The 25,349-nt window shown below is 33.4% G+C and overlaps 1 protein-coding gene across 1 annotated transcript in view; it reads left to right on the top strand.

Moving 5' to 3' along the window:
- LOC125061607 (carbonic anhydrase-related protein 10) overlaps window positions 1–25,349 on the top strand; it is a 59,534-nt gene that overhangs the window by 28,421 nt on the left and 5,764 nt on the right. Inside the window, exons 4-8 of the mRNA XM_047667115.1 lie at window positions 7,503–7,639; window positions 8,853–9,044; window positions 12,730–12,825; window positions 18,086–18,152; window positions 18,866–19,020. Of these exons, the coding sequence (XP_047523071.1) occupies window positions 7,503–7,639; window positions 8,853–9,044; window positions 12,730–12,825; window positions 18,086–18,152; window positions 18,866–19,020 (647 nt within the window). The remainder of the gene's footprint in view (window positions 1–7,502; window positions 7,640–8,852; window positions 9,045–12,729; window positions 12,826–18,085; window positions 18,153–18,865; window positions 19,021–25,349) is intronic.

Below are 25,349 nucleotides of genomic sequence, written 5' to 3'. Positions count from 1 at the left end.
GAGCGGTCGAAAGCCAAGGGTCGGAACCCTACCCCTACACCCATATACCCTAAGGTCATTGTAAAATGTACGGCAACATGTTCAAAACATTATTTAACACGGACAATAATGTTTTATAATTATGCCGTCCAAATATTATAGTTAATATTTGTGTAATTAAATATTTATCGAAATTTCAGGATTTACCAGGTTCTTACTGCTGTAAGATCAGAGAATAATGTACGGCAACTTGTTTTTTTACATAATGTTACTAAATATTACCTTTGTACATTATAGCCGTTCATTATAAATGGTAACAAATAAAAATATTATGATAAAAAATATATGAAATTTCCGAAATTTAGATGACTTTTCAAATGCTCCTAGAGTAAAATGGGGAGTAATATTTTCAAAGATTATTGTTATTTTATATGTAACAAATATAAATAAAGAAAAAAAACCAGATGCCGTACATTTTACTCCAGATTATTCTTTACAGCTGATAAAAACTTCGACGACGTTTGAGGTGTCCCTTAAGGTCATTAATAACTGTACATATCTGAGTATACTACCATAAGGCTGTAAAGTATATTTACAGCCTTATCGTACCAGCAGAGAGAGGTAAAGGAAAAATATTTTTAACAAAAATAAAAATATAATACAGGGCGTCCCAAAGTTATAGGACATGAAGGAAAAGTACCTTTAATATCGTAGGTAGGGTATTTTACTAAAAGAAGACTTTATGCTATTTTTAAAAGTTAGTAATTCTGCATTCAAAGATTTTTTAAAAACTAAATGCCTCGTCTGGAAATCGAACCGGATTAAATTTAAAAAAAAAACACCCCTACTTTTATGATGCCAATCGAAATAATGGCCAAAACCTAATAACTTTTCTAAAGTAACAGACTCGTAGGGGATTTTCTTAGGCCGAATACGATAGATAATGTTTTTAATTTGATTAAAAAGATATATTCACGCTGTTACTTTCTTTTAAAATACTATGTTACTTAAGAAGAGTTATTAGTTTTTGGCCATTCTTTCGATTGGCATCATAAAAGTAGGGGTGTTTTTTTTTACATTTAAGTCGGTTCGATTCCCAGACGAGGCAAGTAATTTTTAAAAATCTTTGAATGCAGAATTAATAACTTTTAAAAATAACATAAAGTCTTCTTTTAGTAAAATACCATATGTACGATATTTAAGGTACTTTCCCTTCATTTCCCATAACTTTGGGACGCCCTGTATTGGTAGGCGGTGGTAGCGGACTATCGAAAGTGTACGGCATTTATCTTTTATTGAAGATTGTCTGAAGTATTAATAACCTGTGTTATTGCCGTACAGATAAAAGTCACCGGAAAATGACTCTTTTCTGAGGAAAGTAATTTACCCCATACACCTATGTGTTCCACAAAAAATGTACGGCATGCTGGAAAATGTTATCTATTTGTGAAGTACTCTCAAAATCATTTAATTTTATGTTGTTTCATATCATCATCACCTATATGCTAATCAGACATATGTTGCGACCCTTGGCTTTCGACCGCTCCGCTGGGAATATGTACGGCGTTTACGGGTAAAGTATCTGTATATGTGTCCAAAAGGAATCACACAAATGCCGTACAGTAATAAATGACCTATATTGCCCCTGCAACTGTCGTCGAATTAAAAATTTGCACCGACTTCCAGCACCATCACTTTTGTACGGCACTAGGTTTTTCGACATTTATTTTTAATCATCTATACACTTATAACAAAGCCGTACATTAATAATTAGTCGAAATTCCCCCATTGTACCTGAGAAAGTCCATTCACTCACGTACTCACATGTACCGCTCAGAAATGACGGCATAGTGCTCAGAGCTATTTTCAGATATAGTAACAGCCTTCTAAGCGTAATTCAGGTTGGGTCATTTCACAGGTATTTTTTGTTCATGGGCTTGTGGTCTATAACAATTCGAACTTTTTGGTGTAACCTTATGGCGTTTGACATAACACAACATTGACAGAATGCGTGCTGCAAATATCGTCAGAGGATGTAAGAAAAATGAATATCGTTCAAATTAAATGCTTCGATCGGAGTTATTATATTGATAATATAATAATATGCGAGCCAGAAAAACAAACAAAGAATGTTGTATAACATAAAGCATTAGAATAATAAACACTTTGTTTCTGAAATATTTTTTAATTCATTATACCAATTTGAAATCAATATTCATAGTTAAGACAGGACAACGTCTGTCGGGTCCGCTAGTATAGCAAGTGATCAGGCTCCTGTGACTGACACACGCCGTCGATTTTTGAATACAGGAAATATTACTACTTATTAAATAATAATACATTTAAATAATTTGATTTTTGTTTTTAAGTTAAAGTTTAAACAAAGACTCAATGGATAATCATAATATACTCGCTACATCCAGCTACCTTTTTAGGTCTGGGCCTCAGATTTCTGTATCCGGTTCATGATCGTTTGTCAATCTAATAGGTTAAATAGGTGATCACCTGGGCCTGACACCAGCTGTCAACTTTTTGTTTTTTTTTTAATCTACGTGAAACCGTGGGGCACTGCTAGTATTTTATATTCTCAATAGGCCCCCTCCCTATCAGTAAGCCGTCTACCCTTCTTTGACCCATGAATACCTTAGCATGATGAACTTTAATCAAATTACATTTAAATCAAAGGACTCCGTTAAGGTGCTTAATAAAATATCGTCGGCGTTCGTTAAAAATGTATTGACGTTCGATCTACACCCAGTGGGTATTAGCAAAGTGATGTTGCGTGAGCCTCCAAGCCCTCCGATCTCTTGTAATATTCAACACCATTAGTAATCAGTGTATGTAGTACATTTTTGTTCAAGTCTTTAAAATATACCTATTGGTTCTACATTTAAAATTCTCTGGGAAATCTACTTTACTAATTTATTTTTAATTTTGAGTTATAGAATTCTAAATTCAAATTCACGGGTCTATTGGTTAGTAAAGAGGAAATGTGTGGATTTAATTTGAAAACATTTTAAAATAGACTTGATTATAAATTATAAATTAAGGAATTCATTTGTGGTACAGTATCAAAATATTTGTTTAGTTTGTTTGATAATTACAAGGCGCTATATGGACGATACTATTTTATGACTCTTCTTTATTACTAGAATATTTATTTTTGATTGAACAGTTTTTAAATGTCTTAATTAATCTATTTTTTATGTCCTATTGTACCCATTAATGGGAATGTAATATTCGATCTCATACCTTACCATAAACTTTATTTAATGAGATAATTGGTTATAATAAAACTTTCAATGTATTAAATACCTTTTTTCTATTGTTAGTGTCGTTTTTTCTACAAAAAATAAGGCTATAAAATTTAAAAAGATTTTTATCTTGTTACGCCAAAGAAGTATACCTAACTTCTAAGGCGTGTACATAAATACACATGTTTTGTTTATAAGTAGTCCTGTAATATACGACTTAAACACTGCTGTGAGACTATTTAAAATAAAAAAAAAGGCTAGCTATAAAACAAATATAGTTTCGCCGATTAAATCCACGATATCCGTTCTGCGTTAAACAAAGGTTTAATTAGAAGTGTGCAAGTGACATAATTGCACTTTTGCCGTGCCAAAAAGTATACAAAAGTTCACTTAACGCAATAAAGTAGGCGTGACCACAACCGCTGTGCTCATGCAATTTTCAAGGCCGTAAATAATAAAACCGTGAACGCGATCCAAAGCACTTTGGCCACGTTTCCGCTGTTTTCTCACATATTGAAATACCTTGGTTACGTGAGCGTTTTTCTAGACGCCACTTATACTTTTCAAGAATTCTTATGTTGCCAGTAAAAACCTTGGTCTAATGTATCAACTAAGTACGGAGGATTTTCATGAAAAATCACCGCTGTATTTGACAGCGTTTGAATCGTTTCGAGTTGAATTCATTACAATAGAGGTTATCCAAGGCCTTTTTATACAATAAAGTTTTTATTCATAAACACCCTTATTACCAAAATTCAAAATAACTTTATTCATATACGGTACACAAGTACACTTATGAACGTCAAGAGATAGATGATAAATTTATTCTTAATTCACATTTACTATCAGTGCGCAAGTCAAGGGCGTAGAGCGGGCAAGAAATGGCAAGAAACTCTCCGCCACCCTTTTTAATCGCTATGTTTTGAGTCATACAAATTGTTTTGAACTGGAGCAAATCAATCCTAAGAATTACGATCATTTCAATATTCGTCAAAGAGAGCAGAGACCACAGACCAAGACTAGCTACATGCCTCTTGTCTCTTTTAAGTTCATTTTTAATGTCACTCAAAAGTATGTGCCAAAAATTGATTTCCTTTGATGCTCTGTATAGCAAAAGTCTGGACAGAAATAGATTTTTAAAATAAAAAATTGGAGTTAGTACTCCTTGGATATTAGAGTAGAATGACTGTGATGATCTCGTCATGTCCTTCGTGACATTCATTTCTCTTCTTGATTCGATCTATAATTTTCACACTAATCAGTTCTCTTTCTTCAGGTATTAAAAAATCATTTATTCATATAGGTAACAAAATGTACACTTATGAACGTCAAAAAATAATATGAAATGCTTCTAAATTTACATTTACTGCCAGTTCTCAAATCAAGAGCGTAGAACGGAAGAGAAGAACGGGCAATTTACTCTCAGCCACTCTTTTTAATCGGCAAGTTTTTTGTTTTACACAATGTTTGTAAGGAGCTGCAAGCATTACACCATGTTCCACATGACATCTTAAGTAATTATGAGCAATACAAAAATAAGAATTAATTTAACATTACCATTGTAAAGAAAAAACTTTTTAACCGGATTATAGTTATGTATTATAAATTTACAATTATTTAACATAATTTTAAATTTATCCGACGTTTCGCGTGCTTTACAGCGTGCGTGGCCACGGTGACTGAAGACAAAAGGTGTTGGAATTCAAAAAGTATCACAGCTGTAGAGAAAGTTGCATTATCTGTAATTATTTCCCCGGAGTTGGTATCGACTAAAAGATGAAGTGGACACTTGTAAAACACTTGGAAATAACACTTGGAAATATAATAATACATAACTTTAATCCGGTTAAAAAGTTTTTTCTTTAAATGTGTAAAGGTTATGTCAATAAAAGACAATACTACATTCCCATTGTGTTGTAACCAACTGAACATTAAAAATAGGTAACTTAAAAAAAGGCATTTAAAAACTAGGTGAAAACTGTTCAAGTATCGTCCACATTATGATTTTCATACACAACAAATATTTCGATACAATCACAAATTTATCCGTTAATTTATAATTTCTAATCAAGCCCATCTAATGGCCAGTCATTATTATCGTGGCAATATGCAATCTAACCCCGATTTTCAATAATTTAAATTAAATATCAACTGTTTAATTCAAAATCCTCACAATTTTTTTATGAATTTGTATAAAAAAAATGAGGGTACTTTGCTTATTAATTTTATTGAGGGTAACACATAATTTTTACACGTCTGCTCGCCATGTTTGGATAAAGAGTGTTTGTTAACTGTGGCTTTTTCGCATTGCTTCATAAGCCGCACTTGCAATTGTTTCGATTTACGAATGTTATCATTAATTACACCGTTGAGTTTTTTTGTATGCTGTGAACTTTTTGTGAACTATAAGGCATATTATTAACGGTGTAACGTTTTATCTATACGTAAGACAATTGTGTACCTTACGTCTAAGTTAAATAAAATATATATTTATTAGATATATTATTATTGTTAATACAAATCGTGGAATATTTGTAAAGACAATTATTTACGTAGATCTGATAATTTTCTCGAATATCCCACAATTTTCTCGATTTTTTTAGTCAGGTTCGTGAAATTACTGTATAATAAACCTTATTCCAAAATATTCACACCAATTGACCTAGTCGCATGCTAAGCTGGTGAAGCTTGTGTTATGGGTCCTAGGCAACGGATATACATACATATTATAGATAGATCGACATATAAATACATATTTAAACACCCAAGACCTAAGCACAACACCAAATGCTCATCACATCGATGTTCGTCTCAGCCAGGGATCGAACCCGGGACCCATGGATTCGCAGTCAGGGGTACTAACCACTAGACCAATGAGTCGTCAACACATATTTTATACAATATAAGCGATGTTCATTTGTTAACGTTTGAAAGATAGTAAACTAGTATGAGTTTATAAAACAGAAGAAATAAATAAATGATATACGATAATGGATAGGAATGCAAGTGGTTTTGTTAACAAGCGGTCTATCTGTTCGCAATATTAATAAGGTCGTACACGAGAAATAGTGTTCGTCTTGAGTTGAAGATACTACGGATTCGTATTAGTACTTATTGACATACTTCCGAAACTAGGAGGAATCTTCGAAACTATATACTTACTACTATAGTATACTAGATAACCCGGCAAACGTCGTTTTGCCATGTACCCATTATGTATATATTATTTCTTGGAAACATTATTTTAGTTTAATGAAAATAAATATCTTCTATAATAAAAAATAGGGGTTGATCGTAGAGGCGTGAAAATTAGGGGTTGTATGTATTTTGTATACTTTATCATAAAAATAATAGTTTTTTTTCTAAAAATAAAAAATAAATTTGGGGTGGAGACCCCTTATCACTTAGTAGCCGATTCTCAGACTTACTGAATATGCATAAAAAATTTCATAAGAATCGGTCGAGCCGTTACGGAGGAGTATGGGAACGAACATTGTGACACGAGAATTTTATATATTAGATATAGTACCAATGGGAAATGCTATTTACTAGGCTATATACAGATGTTGGTTCTAGTAACAGGTAACGAGGTTAAGAAATCTTTTAATAATAATTTATTTCTTTGATTATGGGACAAAAATATTATGGTGGAAACTCCGCATATTAAACAGAACATCTATTGGAGCTGATAGAAGCTAACAATGATGCATTATAATTGTATAATTATGTCTAGGTCTAGGTGTCTAGGGGGGCGTGATTTCAACGGCTTGGCAATACAATTGGGCGATTGCTGGTGGGTTTTTAGTGGGTATGCACAGTAGCGAAATCCACATAACCCTCTACCATAAGGCATTTGCCCAGGAAAGAAAAAAAAAGTAAAACAGAAGTCAAGCTACGTAGACAGTAGACATTGAAAGAAGACACGGGAAGAGAGTTCAATAGCCTGCGCAGAGCGTTCTTTTTAACCTATTCCTCGGTTCGCAATTCAACGTAAAAAAAATTGACGACTCATTGGTCTAGTGGTTAGTACCCCTGACTGCGAATCCATGGGTCCCGGGTTCGATCCCCGGCTGAGACGAACATCGATGTGATGAGCATTTGGTGTTGTGCTTAGGTCTTAGGTGTTTAAATATGTATTTATATATCTATCTATGTATGTATAATGTATATCCGTTGCCTAGTGCCCGTAACACAAGCTTCACCAGCTTAGCATGGGACTCGGTCAATTGGTGTGAATTGTCTTTAAAAAAAAAAAAAAATTGTCAACAGGTCCAGCCTTCTGGGGGCTCATCAACCCAGAATGGTCGCTGTGCAACAAAGGCCGCAGACAGTCTCCGGTGAACCTGGAACCGGAGAAGTTGCTCTTCGATCCCAACTTAAGATTTTTACATATAGATAAGCATAGGGTAAGACATTTTAATCATTAATTTTAAAAAATCACGATTTAAAAAAAAAACTTATTTAAAATTCAAATAAGCAGTCTCCTCCGAGATTTGGTTCCTATTTAAAATAAATTTATATATAAGATATATAAATTTTATATAAAATGTATGTTGCAAGTCATAGTTGGTGTTTTCATACATTAGTTTGATGTTTTAATGTATTTTTTCAATTTGGATTTAAGATATTATTTGACCATTTTTAATTAACTTGCCCGACACTTTTAGTGTCTTATATTATCAAAACTAATATTATGATGAGGTAAGATTTGTTTGTTTGTTTGCATTCAAAAGGCTCAAAAACTACAGAACTGATTTGAAAAGTTATTTCCCCCTAGAACTACGTAATCCCCAATGAAAATAGAATGTATATAATAATTTAAAAAAAAACGGTTCTGTATGAAATTACAATATGTAACCCAAGTTGTTAAAAAGACAAACCAAAACTTCTACTGCGTGCGGTAACTATTGACAATAGATTAAAGTGATGTACTACAGTATTATAGAAGATATATCTTCAAAAACGTCCACGCGTCTAACAAAACAATTGTTTGAACCACAGAATACAGCTAGTACAAATATAATCATTTTATGTATAAAGGAATATATAAACGAAAATAAGTCAAAATCTGTTATAACGACATTGAAGGGACTACTCATATTTGGTCGTAAAAACCGATAGTCGTAACAGCCGATGACGTTGTTCAGTACCTCAGGGTGCGTCCATATCTGGCGAATATGCAGCTCGCTAACAGTTTGCGTGCTGCGCGCGTGCGTTTTTGTTTGTTCAACCTAAACGCCGTGCGCGATCAGCGTCTTCCTTCCGCCCACGCCCGTAGACGGAACAGTAAGCGCGAGAACTGAGTGCGCGCAGATCGAGCGCGGCTTTTACGAGCCTTGCATGTGTTGCACTAAAAAGGCGCACCAAACCAATGCCGTGAATGCACGCGCGCAGCTCGCAAGCGGCTCGCGACCTGCACATTCGCGGCGCAATCGCCAGATGTGGACGCACCCTAATACAATAGAATTCAGCCGGGACCTTTGATTTTGGTCAATATAATATTGTTCTATTATATTGACCAAATTCAAAGCTATACGCTATAAGCTATCTATCTAAAATGTCGTCGTATTTATTTCATAAATTAAAACTGCATCGATAATAAAATCCTGAAATTTTCAGATAAATGGATTAATTAGCAACACGGGTCACTCGGTGATCTTCACAGTGGAAAATGAGACACGTCACCACATCAATATAACAGGTGGACCCCTCTCGTACAAGTATCAGTTTCATGAGATCCACATACATTACGGTCTACACGATCAATTTGGTTCGGAACATGCCATTAATGGATATTCTTTCCCTGCTGAGGTAAGCAAATTATTCCATATCGATAATTCTGTTATTTGATAGCTTATTTCTGTCGTAACAAAAGACGCTATTTTGTGAGACAGTTTCCCACATTGCTTACTAAAGTAGTAAGGTAATGAATGTATATAAAAATATAATTTTAGTAAATATGTTGCGATAATAGTTCAGTGTTTGCATTAATTTTAGTAAAGCGAATAATTAGTTTGGCTTTATAAGTAAAAAGCTATTCAAGTACGTCGTTTAGTGAGTTATTGTAACAATTGTTGAGTTTACAAGTTTTTTTTTGTTGTATGTTGTTGTTTATATTATATGTCAAAGTGTAGAACATAGTTTAAAAAAACAAGCAAACTATTAATATTAAACAATGGTTTGTAGTAATGTAACTAAAAATAAATGATACTATAAAAATAAATAATTATAAATGTTTATGTTACTTATTTCCATAATTTAATTTTAAAAAATCAGTATCGTTTTCTTTTTAGGTCTGGTCATCAGATTTCTATATCTGTTTCATAAAAATTTGTTAATCTAATAGACGAGTAGGTGGTCAGCCTCCTGTGCCTGACATTCGCCGACAACTTGTAAGGCAAGCCTCGAGATGTTTTCCTTTACCGTTCGAGCTAACGTTAATTGCGCACACACATAGAAAGTCCATTGGTGCACAGCTGGGGATCGAAGCTACGATCTCAGGGATGGGAGTCGCACGCTAAAGCCACTAGGCCAACACTGCTCACAATATACCTTGCATAATATATTTTATACAAGATTAATTAACGGAAGGAAAGTATTAAACAGAAACACGAGCTGCGAGCTAATTAGCACTAGCGTATCTCAGTTTCGTCAAGTTACGCCTGGTAAACACTTGGATTGATGCGCCCTAATTGATTGCAGACTTGCTAACATTTGTACCAGGAATAATAAATTATTCTAGATTATCGACCTGTTAACCTATGTATACTTGCCTATTAGATTGGCAAATGATCATGAAACATATACAGAAATCTGAGGAAGAACCTAAAAATGTAGCGCCACTGATTTATTTACTTTTTATATTGTTAGTAGAACCGTAGATTGTCCCAAAGCAATTGATTGATTCCCTAATCTAATAGTTACTCTTTCGTCTGTTTCTGTCAAATTGTGTTTACACTTGAAAAAAAACCGGAGCAATTAAACTAATTTCGTTTTTATAAGACTTAATTGATAAATTAAATTAGTTATTTTATAAATATACTATTAACAATATTCTTAACCCACATAGTAATAATAATAATAAAAAATTGTTAAATGGAAAATTTTAACAGATTTACAAAGTTTAGTCTCTGTGGCAGCGCGGGCAGCAATCGCTGTATTGCGATATCTATTCGTTGAGCGAGGAAAGCACCAGCTCTCGGTATACTGGTTCTATCTAGAAGGCTTTCTAAATATTTATAAATTAGTTATTTAAAACCTTTCCTCATAAACTAAGAGTACGTATTATTATCCATCCAATCCATCCGAAAACGTAACCAAAACGAAGCATTAAAAAGCCATCTTGTTAAAATGTAACATTAAATCAAACACCCTAAGCCACAAATAAACAGCCAATATGTTGGAATTTCGTCGCGGATTCCTTTAAGTTCAAAAGAAGTGACAGATGTTTTACACGCATGGGCCCCGTACCCGACGTAATCCCAACAAACGACTTCGGGCTAACTGAAGCATACTGTTTATTTGGCAAATACCTCCTGAGTCACGTTAAACCAGTGATGTTACATTACAGTAGAAAGAATACGGTAAATTTATCATCTACTGTATTATTCTTTTTATTAATAATACTCTACTCCCATTGTGTCCAGGGACTTTTTCTATCTCTCAAATTTTTACAAAAAACAAGATACATTATATTAATTCCAATACACTAGTTCACGTGTGATACCGGAGGTATTTCGCGAGACGCGTAATCGCTACATCGGTAATATTTTTATTTACTAAATTACTACTGTATTAATACTGTATTATTAAAATAATACTGTATTATTCTTCTAGCTTCTAGCTTTCTTTGAGCCCTCAATGAGCGAAAATATATCTAAGCATAGATTAAATGCCGACGACAGTATCAAAACTTTTTAATATTTAGAGTAAACCTATAATCGAGTAGATACTATATATTTTTGAAGTTATACTTCTTTAGGCGCGTTATGAAAAATTTATGAGAGTGAAATTTTACGATGCGTGCGCACCTGTGACACAAAATTGGGAGTGTGATTATAGCGTGCGAGAGCGAGATAGGAATAAAACAATCTACAAGTAAAAAGAAATAGAATATGAGTGAAGTTCGTATGCCAAGAATTTTGAATGACCATAATGACATTTGTCATACAACATACATCTTAGTGTTTGGTAGAGATGTTCTAAATATATAATAATATATACTTTTAACTGAATAGTATTTATGTTACACTTAATGTAAGAGAATAATAATAAATAATTATTTATTTAATTTTTCAAATGTAAACTGAACTTAATTGACTATAATGATTCCTTTTCCAGTCTTTGATTAGCTAATTGTAATTAATTATTTGCATGCAATCAAAAACTATTTTTAATAATGCCAAAGAAGTATAACTTCTTACGCGCGTACATAAGTACACGCACCCTTTTTTTTTTAATACTTGTGTCTTCACTGAGACATCATTTAACATTATAATCTAGCCTAGCTTAAGACTAATAAGAAATTTAAGTCTAACTTAAATCACTAAAGGATAATTAATATAAGAAACGTACAGCCTCTATTCAAAAGAAGACACTCTATTCTTGTGTTCTATTTTTTCACTTAGTTGTTTAGTATTTAAGACTAACGCACACTAATACAAATTCGATAATTCAAATGGTTTTGAGTAGATACAATATTAATTTTAAATTAAATGACGGTAAATTCGTATCACCTATATATTTGTCAAAACTTAGTACATTGTTTTATAACCGACCAAAGAGATTGGACACTATAGTAACAAAACAGAATTTTAATGGCATAAATATGACAACAGTGACAATTTTTATTTCTAAAAACACAAAAGACATAAATTATTTCCCAGTTAGGAACCGTTTTTATTGGAAAATTCAATGTTGTTTTTAGTATGTTTCTTTATTTATTATTTATGTTTCCCCGTTTAAAACTTCCCTGAACTTCCACAAATATTTCAACATTATAATTAGCCAAATCTGTCCAGCTATTCTCAAGTAACAGAACAAACGAACAGTAATTTATTTTATATAAATAGATATAAAACACAAAAATACATGAAGTTAAAAATTAATACTTATGTGACAATTACGAAACGTAAATGTAAATAACATAATATATTTATACGTTTTTGCTTGTCATTTCTTGTATTTATTTAAGCACCTAAAAATTACATTTAATCGACTTTAATTATAATATAGGTAGCCATTAAGTTTTGTTAAAATTAAAAATAATAAAAGTAATAATACATAAATAAAAAACTCAGTCAAAAACAATTTCGACAGAATTCTTTTGCAAAAAAAATCTACTGTATTTATCAACACGACAGTAATCTACTGTACATCCTAAAATCATATAACTTCGTTCCCAACACAATTTAACTTCTTAAATTTCCTTATAACAACCTTTGTTAAATGGCTTCAAAATACGATTTTTAACATTCAAGATTTTCTTTTGTTACAGATTCAAATATTTGGTTTCAATTCGCAGCTGTATTCAAACTTTTCGGAGGCTTTACACAAAGCTCAGGGGATTGTTTCGATTTCTTTACTCTTACAGGTGAGTATTGTATTGGATAAAATATGCTCATTTTTACGTTTTTGTTAAGCTTATTGTAAGGTGTAAGGTAATACTAAAACGGAGGGTAAATTTATTTGACAGTTTTTTAATATGACTATTTATTATATTGTTCTTTTATAGAACAGTGGGCAAACGGGCAGCATCTGATCTAAAGTGATACCGCCGCTCATGGACTCTCTGGCGAGTGCATTGCCGGCCTTTTAATAATCGGTACGCTCTTTCTTAAAGACCCTAAGTCGAATTGGTTCAGAAATACTTCAGTGGGCAGCTGGTTCGACATAGTAGTGGTGCGCGGCAAAAACTGCCTTAAAAAACGCACTATCTACCGTATACGATCAACCCTTATTTTTTATTTGTTAGTTACGAACTTATAACTTGAACTCTGAGGTTTTATAGAGAAAAATCACATTAAAACCTAAAAAGTTTTCTTTCCGGAAAACCGAACAGTCTCTGGGGTAGCATAGCAAAATGTTCCATGTTGGTTAACCACTTCATTAAAAACAAAATTATCACTAACATTTCAAAAATCACATTACATACATTTACTAAACATCTCAAAAGATATCTTGTTAACCTGTCGTATTCTGATACTGAAAATATTCTTATTGTACAAAAATAGTTTTAATATAAATGTGTAGAAATAATTAATATAACTTATAAAATACAGTTTTCATGTCAAAAGGAAGAGACTGGCTACCCACAACACAGGGAATCCTAGTGTGGGGGCCAGTGCACTTTACTTTATCTAAATATCTTGTATATTGTGCATAATAAAGTTTTTTCTTTCTTTCTTTCTTTCTTTCTGGTATATACTAAAAAGGTAGGCTAAGTAAAGTCACATCAAGTAGAAACGAAGTCCGCGGGGCAGCTACTATACTATAATATGATAAGTTGTTTTTATGTATGTAGTAGCAAGGCACGCACAAAATTGATCTTGAATCAGCACTTTAAAATCCTTTGTATACCAAATTGTAAACACAACGAGACTGAATTTTGTTTTATACTAGAGATAGTGAGTTATCGATATCGTGTTATCAACGATGCCGCACCTTTCATAGCATCCACCCCAAACTAGTTAATTAAGGAAATTGGAATTTTCTGTGCGCCATTGGATTAGCCGCCGATGCTATTACTTCAAATTAACAACTGTCTGGAATACGAAAGAAAAATGTTTACCTCTGATTCAAATCTAATAAATTAAAACAGCGACTGTATTTTGTTACAGATTTAATATTCTTCATTTAAAAATTATTCTCTCTTTAACTAACGCTGGAAACGCGTTTTTGAGTCCTGGATTTTATAACTAAACTGCCACAAATATTGATATAGGTTATTGATTAATATCGTTGAACGATAAAAATTGTTGCGATTCTTCACCTCAAGGTCGTGTGTTCGAAGTAGGGGGAACACGATTTTCTTTCTATCAAAAAGTCAAAAGTCAAAAATAATTTATTCATATAGGTAACACAATGTACACTTATGAACGTCAAAAAAGAAATATACATTAAATGCTTCTAATTTTACATTTACTACCAGTTTTCAAATCAAGGGCGTAGAAGGAGAAGAACTGGCAATAAACTCTCCGCCACTCTTTTTAATCGCCAAGTTTTTTGTTTTACACAACGTTTGTAAGGATCTGCAACCATTACACCATGTTCCACATGACATCCTTAGTAATAAATAATGATAAAATAAATTAAATTAACATTAATTTTGGTATTAACATTGGGGAAATCGCCCATTTTTTAACCACCACAAATATTGATTTAGGTAATTGATTAATATCGTTGAACGATAAAAATTGTTGCGATTCTTCACCTCAAGGTCGTGTGTTCGAAGTAGGGTGAACACGATATTTTCTTTCTTTGACTTATAATACTAGGAAATCAAATGTCTTAGGGTAAGATTCATAAAAAAACTAATGGCAAACCATTGTATGCCAAAGCATACGCGAGTCACCTTAGAAATAAGCAGTCCTGGGCACTAACTTAGTAATAAAATATATTATTAATACATCACGAGGGTCTTGGCCTAGTGGCTTCAGCGTGCGACTATCATCCCTGAGGTCGTAGTTTCGGTCGTAGGTTCGACCCGTCTGTGCACCAATAGACTTGTCTATGCGATCATTTAACATTCACTCGATCAGTGAAGAAAAACATCGTGAGGAAACCGGCTTGCCTTAGACCTAAAAAGTCGACGGCGTGTGTCAGGAAGGCGGATCACCTACTTGCCTATAACATTAACAAATGCTCATGAAACAGATACAGAAATCTGAGGCCCAGAACTAAAAATGTTGTAGCGCCACTGATTTATTAAATTATTTTTATTAATGTATCAAACTTAGCCGATACAAAACTCATTTCCAGAATCGTTTGCAAACTTCTGTGCATTTACACAAATTTTAGTACAACTATAGAAATGGTAATTGTTTAGCACGCTGTTAGGAATACCTGAATTTAAACAACGACACAGCTTTAGTAGAAAGTTTGTTAGTTTATGTTGCATCTTACATGCAAGCTATATTTTCTTAACTATGTTAACAAGGTTTAAATTCGTAATGACAAAGTTTCTTAGAATATTAATAAGTTCACAATTATAGAGTCTACTAGCTGACCCAACAAACATTGTTTTGCCGTGTATATTATTTCTAAGAAACTTTCTAAGGCGGAGAGTTTATTGCCAGTTCTTCCCGTCCCTTCTATACCCTTGATTCGAGATCTGGCAGTAAATGGTAAAATTAGAAGCATTTAATATGTATTTCTTTATTGACGTTCGTACATTGTGTACTTAAATGAATACATGATTTTGAATTTAAATTTAAATCCTTCTTGCATCCAACTTCGGATACAAAAATCTGAGGCCCAGACCTAAAGAGGTAGCACCACTTTTTTTTATTTAAGTTGATTTTAATAACGTTTTACGTTAATAAATTTGAAAATTTGAAAAACGGCGAAAACATTCCCTTATTGGGTAAGGGAAAATTTTCGCCGTTTTTTGCTTCGACAACTTTATATTTTCACGTTTGATTTGTTTTCTTTTGGATTCAATTGACAGTAATTGAATCGGAAAGGTGGTATTAGTGCCACCATATTTCGTATATAAAACGTAAACGTACTTACAGCTAACCGCGCTATTCTCAGTAAGTAAAAGAAAAAATCTTATCAAAGCAACACTAAAAAAAATGTGAGCCGTCACGGGACGCCTGGCAGATGTGAAACATCAATATTTTGTAAAAGTAATATGCAGAAAAGAACAGATTGTGATAGAAACTAAATGTGTCATAATGATAAAATAAAATATTACGATTTTTTTTCCAGATAACGATGACTATTTATTGAATAAACATTTATTTTCATTAAATACAAAAAATTTCGAATTTATTTCAAATCGTGACTACTTAATTCGTTTAATCAGTGACTTCGAAATACACACACCGTACACACTACTGCATATAGACTGTATATATATATACCATCATATACGGCGGCTTGCGTCGCCACGCCAGAAATCGGTTTTACGTGCGGCTATAGATGTTTCACATCAAAAATTGTAGAAAAACTAATGTACAACACAATAACTGTTTCAACAAGACTATCTTAAAGTCAATATAATAAATAGAAATCATAGACAAGCAAATAGATGACATAAATCATCAAAGACTTTCCGATCGGCTTGATTAGCGTTGCGTAGTGAACACTAAAAAAATTATGTAAAAATTAGTGTATTTGAATTTGGTTAGTAAAATACAACAGATGTTTCAACAAGGCTATTTTCAATAGACTATAGAATAAATAGAAATCATAGACAAGCCCATAAATGACAAATCATCATATACTTTCCGAGCGGCTTGATCTCATAGCGTTGCGCAGAGATGTGGGGTCTCGTACCGCATTTACCATGGAGAGCATTCAAAAGAATTGTTCGGATTAATACCTGCAGCTGAGTTTCATCATCGGTAGTCAAGGCAGAATACAAAATACCATCCGTATCACCTCTACGTCTGTCCGACAACTGAGCGTATTTTAAGGCAGTTTTTACCGCGCACCACCACTATCTGGAACCAGCTGCCTACTGAAGTATTTCCGAAGAAAATTGACTTAGGGTCTGTTTCAAAATGTACGGATAAGTTCTACGTAAGTTCCAAATTAGCTATTTATTACTTATTAGTAGGATAAACACTATTGTTGCGTTTCACGACTGTCAGATAGCGCAATTCGTCACATAAAGTCCATCATAAGTTAAGAGTCCGATAAATGTCAAATAGCATTATTTATCTTCCAAATAATTTATGTGTTGCATAGCTATTTGATACTTTATTCATACATTGCGAAACAGACCCTTAGGGTCTATCAAGAAAAGAGCTTACCGATTCTTAAATAACCGACAACTCACTTGCGAGCCTTCTGGCATTGGGCGGCGGACAAAAAAAATCAATACAGATACTAATTAAAGTTTGAGTGTTACAAAAATGCAATAGATGGCGTTATTATTGAAGCATATTTTGATATTCTATCTATTTAGTATAGCACATAGGTTGACTAAATAACCCGTGGGCACTATTTCTTGATGAATCAGCTTACATAAAGAGCTATTCGATCGTTTTACGATCTAATGCGGGTAGTTTCAATGTTGTCTCGGGCTGTGTACATATATCGCCAGCTTGCAAAGTCAAACGTGGTTAGCAAATTTCTCCGATACCTATTATTTATTACTAGTGTAAGTTTTGCATAGAATTAATAAAGCTGCATAGCCAATTTTGCAATTTGAATTAGAGCGAGAAGTTGGGGCTCTGGTATTCTAGAATTTGTTACAGGTTGTATCTGTATGCGTATACAAAAGTGTGCTATAAACTATCAGAATTGTAGAAAAAGAAAAACTGAATTCGTTTTCCATATTTTAAATATTTTACCATGTATTTCTGTCTTGAGCCACGTATTACGTCATCTGACCATCTTTTATTTTGTCGTCCATCACTTTCCAGTAGGTCCAGTCCATATTGTTGTTCAAGTGACCATCTTCTATCCCGCACTTTAGAAATATGACCTGCCCACGCTTAGCACTAAGCTGGCAGTTAATGTAAATTAATAATTGTTTTCACTCGACGTTACAACATAGGAAATTAAACATAAAACTAGAACTGTCCATTTTTTTTCTCTATAAGGGGGCCATCATTTGTGTTTTATACTTTTTGTTTTATTTGTGTTTTATACTATATATTAAATTAAATTTTTATTTTTAGCTTGGAGACTTATCAAATCCAGAGCTAAGAGTGTTAACGGAGGAATTGGAAAATATCAAATATGGAGGTAAGGTTTATATATTTCATACCTATTTTTAACCTTCGATAAAAATATCTGCGCTTTTATCATTTTATGTGACGAATTCTATAATTAATAAAAAAACAGGTTAAATTTATTTATTTATTTTTTACTAGTACTTAGTTTCTGTTTTATATATATTGTTAATCTATGTAATCGGTTTTGACTTCCTGTATTGTCTAAGTGTTTTGTTTCATAATAATATGTATGTAAGCTGTAAGATTACTTAAAATTAAATAAATAAATTGGGCCTTTACAAATATTTCGCATGGACCCTATACTCATTAATTAGTAAGCCAAAGATAGAAAACTGTATTTTGAACTAATTGGTATCAGAGCGGTGATGTGTCAGATTACATTTCAATTACAGTGTAATGTCCGCAGATTACGGCAAAATATGTTAATAAGCCACTATACTCTGTACTCCATATATTCGTAATAAATATGTAATACAGAGTGTATAATACGCACACACACATATACTCAAACATTCACGCATACTTTTGTTTGATTAGATGTAACACTAAGTATAATTTTTCTTAAAAAAAATGATTTAAACAAACACCATGTACAACGGAGTAATTGTAATCTAGTTACCCATATGGGGATCCCTAGTGTGGGGACTAGCGTAAAATCAATATTGTCAGAACCATATTTCTGTTATGTATCAAGTTTTATTATTATTATAAGTAAATTTACAGGTGCTGAAATGCCAGTGAATCGTCTGTCGGTACGCGGACTGCTTCCTGATACGGACTATTATATGACGTACGATGGTTCGACCACCGCGCCTGCGTGCTACGAAACTGTCACATGGGTTGTTATTAACAAACCAATTTACATAACAAAGCAACAGGTAAGATAAAAAAAAGAATTTAATAAAATTCACTTACACTCACTTACTCGGCTCTGCGACCCAAAAACTGTATTGGCCGACGCAACGAGAAACTTCAAGCGGTCTGTCACCCATCTCCTGCCAATCGTTGGCCTACAGCTGCAGAAGGTACTCTTGCGCTCTGACCATCCGTCGGCTGTGTTGTCGGCTGACACACTATTATAAAAAAACATCTGTCTAAAGACAAGAACTAAATTCTATTGCTTTAGGTGGGTAGGAGAATATGTATCAACAACCCTACCCTCATTTTTCCTTCGCAATACTCTGTAGCGACATCGCGATTACGATCCCAACTTAAATCTTGAGTTTTATACCACGCTTTCAGCGACATCAGCGCTACGTATTTTAAGATAATTAAACCGAAATTGCAAACAAAAACGTCGGGTTCAGAGTACCAACGCTGAAACGTGCGTCGTGTTAGACGTTATGGAACGCCATACCAATCGTTAATAGTACCCCTTATCACTTAGGGGTTTGAAAGATAGATAGTAGCCGATTATCCAACTTACTGAATGTGCATAACAAAATTTCATAAGAATCGGTCGAGCCGTTTCGGAGGAGTATGGGAAGGAACATTGTGACACGAGAATTTTATATATTAGATTATTATGCACAGCTTAGTTAAAGTATACACTAGACTAGTACTTACCTATATATGTATATACATTTAGTTTTTAATACAGAGTAAATGTCTGTGTGTGTGTTCACTATGTGACTTGTCTGAACTCTCAGGGCTGCTAGACGTTTCTGTACGCATGTTGTAGGGTCGGCAACGCTTTTCATATTGAAGTAAAACGTCTTTAGGCGCGACTAGGGAGTAACTCAGATTTTTTTTCTGACGGAAGTAACGCTTAAACGTAGTTTCCGCTATTTAAAATAATACTAATATTTAATCATTTCAGTGATATATGCCGTCAACACCAAAGAAGTTATACTTCAATCACGCGTAAAGGTTACACGCACACACTTTTTTTTTATGTACGTTAATTTGTTTGTTGACTGATATCAACAAACAATTTTGCGATTGTCCAATTTTGTGGTCCAAATAAATGACCATACAATTATCTTGCGTTACAAATCTAAAAGATGCCCTGTTTCTATTTTATTAACTTCCACATTAGCATCTATTAATGTCGTTATCAAGCTCTTATCTCTCACCTTGTGATATCGTAATTCATCTACTTGCCAAGAACTTACCAATTGATGCAATTTTCAATTACATTGAGATTTCTGAGTTTCAAAAGATTATATTTGATTGGATCTTTAAGTATTAAAAATTAAAGTTGCAACAAGAATTATTAGGAATACTTGTGGTATTTAAAGAAAAATCTTTTTAACCGGATTTAAGTTATGTATTATTATAAATTTACAACTATTTAACATAATTTTAAATTTATCTGACGTTTCGCGTGCTACTTTACTTCGCTGTGATACTTTTTGACATCCAACACCTTTTGTCTTCAGTAACCGTGACCACGCACGCTGTAAAGCACGCGAAACGTCGGATAAATTTAAAATAATGTTAAATAGTTGTAAATTTATAATAATACATAACTTCAATCCGGTTAAAAAGTTTTTTCTTTAAATGTGTAAAGGGTATGTCAATCAAAGACTATACTATACTTGTGGTATATTACGAATTATAACTTGTTATGGGCAAATTAAATAAACTGACTTTCATGTATGTCATAAATTTTCAGAATTAATATAATGCAATAAAAAATATATGAATAAGTTTAAATTATAATTTGTAGTTATAACCTCGTAGAACCACCATTAAAACTGTTTCATGAAACCTATTGAAACATCAAAATGGCTTGAAAATTTTAACGTCAAGCATAACACTTAACCGCACTGCGGTTAAACCGCTACCGTTATACGATAACTGCGAATCAAACAATGTTAGAACGAGTCTCCTGTCACTCTGTAGATGTATGTCAAAACTGACAAGTTTTATAGAGAAAAGTTAGATTTGAGTTACGAAAGCAAAATTCATACATTTCCGTGTTTTAAGAATAATCGAGTCGAGTAAAGAATTTTCAATTTTCATGAATAAGAAAGTAATTATAAAAAAGCAATTTAATATAGTATGCATAATACATACATTCGTCTTAGGGTCCTTCAAGAATAGAACGTACCAATTCTTAAAAGGCCGGCAACGCACTCACGAGCCCACTGGCAATGAGAGTGTCAATGGATGGTACTTAACATCACGTGAGCCTCCTGCCCCTTTGCCTTTGCCTTTGCCTTTTATAAAAAGATACATAAAAAACTATATTGAATAAGGCACAATAGTTTCCATGGATTTATTTGTATTAAACATAATAAGAACACTTTTGTAGGCTCATGAATTAACATAGAAAAACGTCTCTTTTCTGTTTGACCAATAGACCAGACTAGACTAAGATGATAAGAAAAATCTGATATTTAATAAAAGGCAGCACGAGATTAAAAAAAGAGTGAAAAGTCAATGTATTGCAATTTTATTTTCCATTTCATTAATAAAACGTTACGTTTCCAAAGCGGTTTGCGGTTAAGCGCTTAACCGTTTGTGCTAAAAATCCTTTGCCCTTAACTCAAAATTCACTGCTACAAACGGTGCTTTAAATTATACTGAAAAGTCGTTCAAAGCTCACGTGAGTGTGAGCCTACCGGTAATATTCATAAACAAGAACTCAGTTAATTTTAAATTAAGAATAGTACTGCTCATATAAACACGCTTATTTAAAATTGCAAATTTCTCAAGGGTGTTTTAAATCTGAATAATTTTTATGTACCCATAAAACAGTTGTACAGTTGTTTTTAAATACATAAATGAAATCGCTTTGTTCATAGTCCCCAACGTGGAACAAATATGTCTGCTTTATTGATTTTATTTATTTAGATAGCAGGAGGCTCATCTGCTATTAAGTGATAACGCCCATGGACACTTTCAATGCCAGAAGGCTCGCGAGTGCGTTGCCGGCTTTTTAAGAATTGGTATGCTCTTTTCTTAAAGGCCAAATGTATTCTTTGTGACTGTAGTTTACCAACTCTTAAAAGGCCGGCTACGCACTCACAAACCGGCTGGCATTATCAACATCAGGTTGCATTCACCTTATATCAGTTGAGCTTCTTGGCCGTTTGCCACCTGTTCTTTTAAAAATAGATGTATATAAAAATCATTTTGAATTATAAAAAAGCTTCTATAGTTGTGTACAGTACCAGATTTTAAAGAATACGCTAATAATGATAGGGTACAGGAAGGATCTTAGAAGTTATAATCGCTTGACACGAATTTTAAGAAAGGTGCGATTTTTTGACGCCGAGTGTATATAAAAATCATTTTGAATTATAAAATAGCTTCTATAGTCGTTGTGTACAGTACCAGTTTTTAAAGAATGCGCTGCGTCTGTAGGTAAAAATTTTAATACTATTAACAGCGTTAATGGATTAGCTGTAAAATTAGATTGAAATAGGACGCTATATCTTCAAGCTCGTTCTCAAAAGGCTTTTATCAGATCGTACCAGACAAGATATAGAGATGCAAAGAGCGTTCCCCTCGCGGTCGCATCCAGGGCGTGTTTGTGAACTGAGCAGTGCCTGTAAATTTAGTATTACGGAAAAAAATTGGACGACTCTTGTATTTTTAATATAAAGCCATAATAATGTGATTAATGAGATACGGGAAATAGTACCAGTGGACCTGTTTCGAATATGCCTGAGAAGTTTTTCGTAGATGGACTCTAATGCAGCATGTCTTTGGTCATTTGACGACTCATTGGTCTAGTGGTTAGTACCCCTGACTGCGAATCCATGGGTCCCGGGTTCGATCCCCGGCTGAGGCGAACATCGATGTGATGAGCATTTGGTGTTGTTCTTAGGTCTTGGGTGTTTAAATATGTATTTATATGTATATCTATCTATAATATGTATGTATATCCGTAGCCTAGTACCCATAACACAAGCTTCACCAGCTTAGCATGGGACTAGGTCAATTGGTGTGAATTGTCTTTAAAAAAAAAAAAAATGTCTTGTGCGTTCTGTCATTGATCATTTCCAGCCTCGTCGCGAATCAAAAAACAAAAAAGACGAAACAAACGTTTATTCTTTTGTTTTAATTCTCATCTTCCATGCCATTTCAGTCTATTAATACAGTAGCAATATAATTGTTAAAGATATCGATTTTTCTCAAATAACAGTTGAGACTGGATATCTGTTGGCTTTTATTATAAAAAATTTATGTACATTTGAATCACATTCTTCTATTTACTGACAATGTACCGAAAACCATTTTTTATTTACAGCGGAATTAAAAACCTGAAGTTATAACTTATACTTAGACTCCATATATGAATAAATATATATGTCACCGTAAAATTGTAAACACCGTTAGATTGTAATCTATCTCGCGAGATTGTAAACTGTTGAAAGATTGTGAACCTCAACGAACTGCTTACAATTTAACGTATTATTATTCGGTAGTTATATGAAATTGTTGGGAAGTAAAATTAATCTGTAATTGACCAAAGAAGTTTGAATGATAACTAAGTTAGTGTAGTACAATCTACTGAATAATAATACGTTAAATTGTAAGCAGTTCGTTAAGGTTCACAATCTTTCGACAGTTTATAATCTCGCGAGATAGATTACAATCTAACGGTGTTTACAATTTTACGTTAACATATATGGCACATATATACCAATGGCGCTGCAACCTTTTAAGTCTGCGCGTCAGATTTCTGTATCTGCTCCGTGTCAACCAATGTCAGTTCCCTCACTAGTCACTATATTTTTCTCCACCGTATAAGCGTGTGTACGGGCGGGTAGCGGGTATCTATAAATATAAATACAGTGTAGACTCTTTACGAGTATAACGAATTTCAAGGGACCGAGCATTTTCATTCGTATATATCGAGACGTTTTGTTATAGGGAGGGAAGGAATAATGTATGGGGTGGGGTTAAAGCAAATAAATGTTATATAGATTTTTTCCTTATAACGAATAACGTTATAAAGAGTTTAGACTATATTTAATAATAAATACAAACGTAAAATCCCGAATTAAATGTGTCAATCGAGTTGTGTTATTCGAGAACTACCTTGTCAAATATTATCAAGCAGAAAAATTTGCATAAATGGGCACAAAAACAGTAAGTTTTTAAAACCGGGGATTGAACCTACGATCCCAGAGATGACAGTTGCACGTTAAAACTACTAGATTAACACTGCTCATAATATATAGTTTTACTAGCTGACCGGGAAAATGTCGTTTTGCCATGTATATCAGTTATAATAAAAATAGGGGTTGATCCTAGAGGGGTGAAAATTAGGGGTTGTATGTATTTTTAATGCAGTATCATAAAAAATAAAGAATAATTTTTTTAACTAAAATTTAAAAAAAAATTTTTAGGGGTGGACTACCCTTAACATTTAGGGGGATGAAAAATAGATGTTGTCAGATTCTTAGACATACCCAATATGCACACAAAATTTCATGAGAATCAGTCAAGCCGTTTCAGAGGAGTTTTACTACAAACACCGCGACACGAGAATTTTATATATTAGATTTGAAAATCCAAAATATATCATAGGACCCAATCTACATTAGATGGCCTTAAGTCACGGTTTGAGGCCGTTTTGTTGTAACAATAAACTCCTCGCGTCCCTTAGACAAAGACCCCGTGAATTATGTACGTGTTAAAAGTTAAAGTGGCGTTGTATGGTTGGTAATATAAATCATTGTTTATGTTTTCCGTTTGTTGTGGAAATTAAGTGCTAGTAAAGTTTTTAAACTGCTTCGTTGCTTCTCTGTTTGTTTCGATCCGTTCGTTCCTCTTGGGTTCGATTTTTGAAAAACTATTTTGAAGAGTTTGCTTAACCCTTTTGAAGAGTTCGGCTGTACTTTCGATAATTAAACAAATAAAAACAAACAGGATTGATTACCCAGATGTTGACAGGTCACGATGGATTCTTGTCGTATCTTTACAGGTTCAGGGTTAGACAAAGTGCTGCCTGTAGCAATGCAGCTGAATAAATAGCAATACAGGGAATAAAAGTAATGACGAACTTAAAATAAATAATGTTCAACAATGGATTAAGAGGCAACTTTCTGGAATATGCTGTAAATGTTATACAAAGAGTTGTTAAAAGAAATAGGTAGTAGTGCTGAATTATCCGGGTTACCAATACTTTTTACTTAAGTACATATACGTAAGTTACTTAACATCGTCAACGACTAAGTCGGGAAATTGCCCTTTGACTTAAGTTGACGGCGTGTGTCGGACACAGATGAGATTACCTACTAGCCTA

The sequence above is a fragment of the Pieris napi genome, chromosome 23 (assembly GCF_905475465.1).
Source record: "Pieris napi chromosome 23, ilPieNapi1.2, whole genome shotgun sequence".
NCBI classification, from domain to species: Eukaryota; Metazoa; Arthropoda; class Insecta; order Lepidoptera; family Pieridae; genus Pieris; species Pieris napi.
The sequence above is the reverse complement of the archived record's forward strand: the minus strand, read 5'-3'. Positions and strand labels throughout refer to the sequence as shown.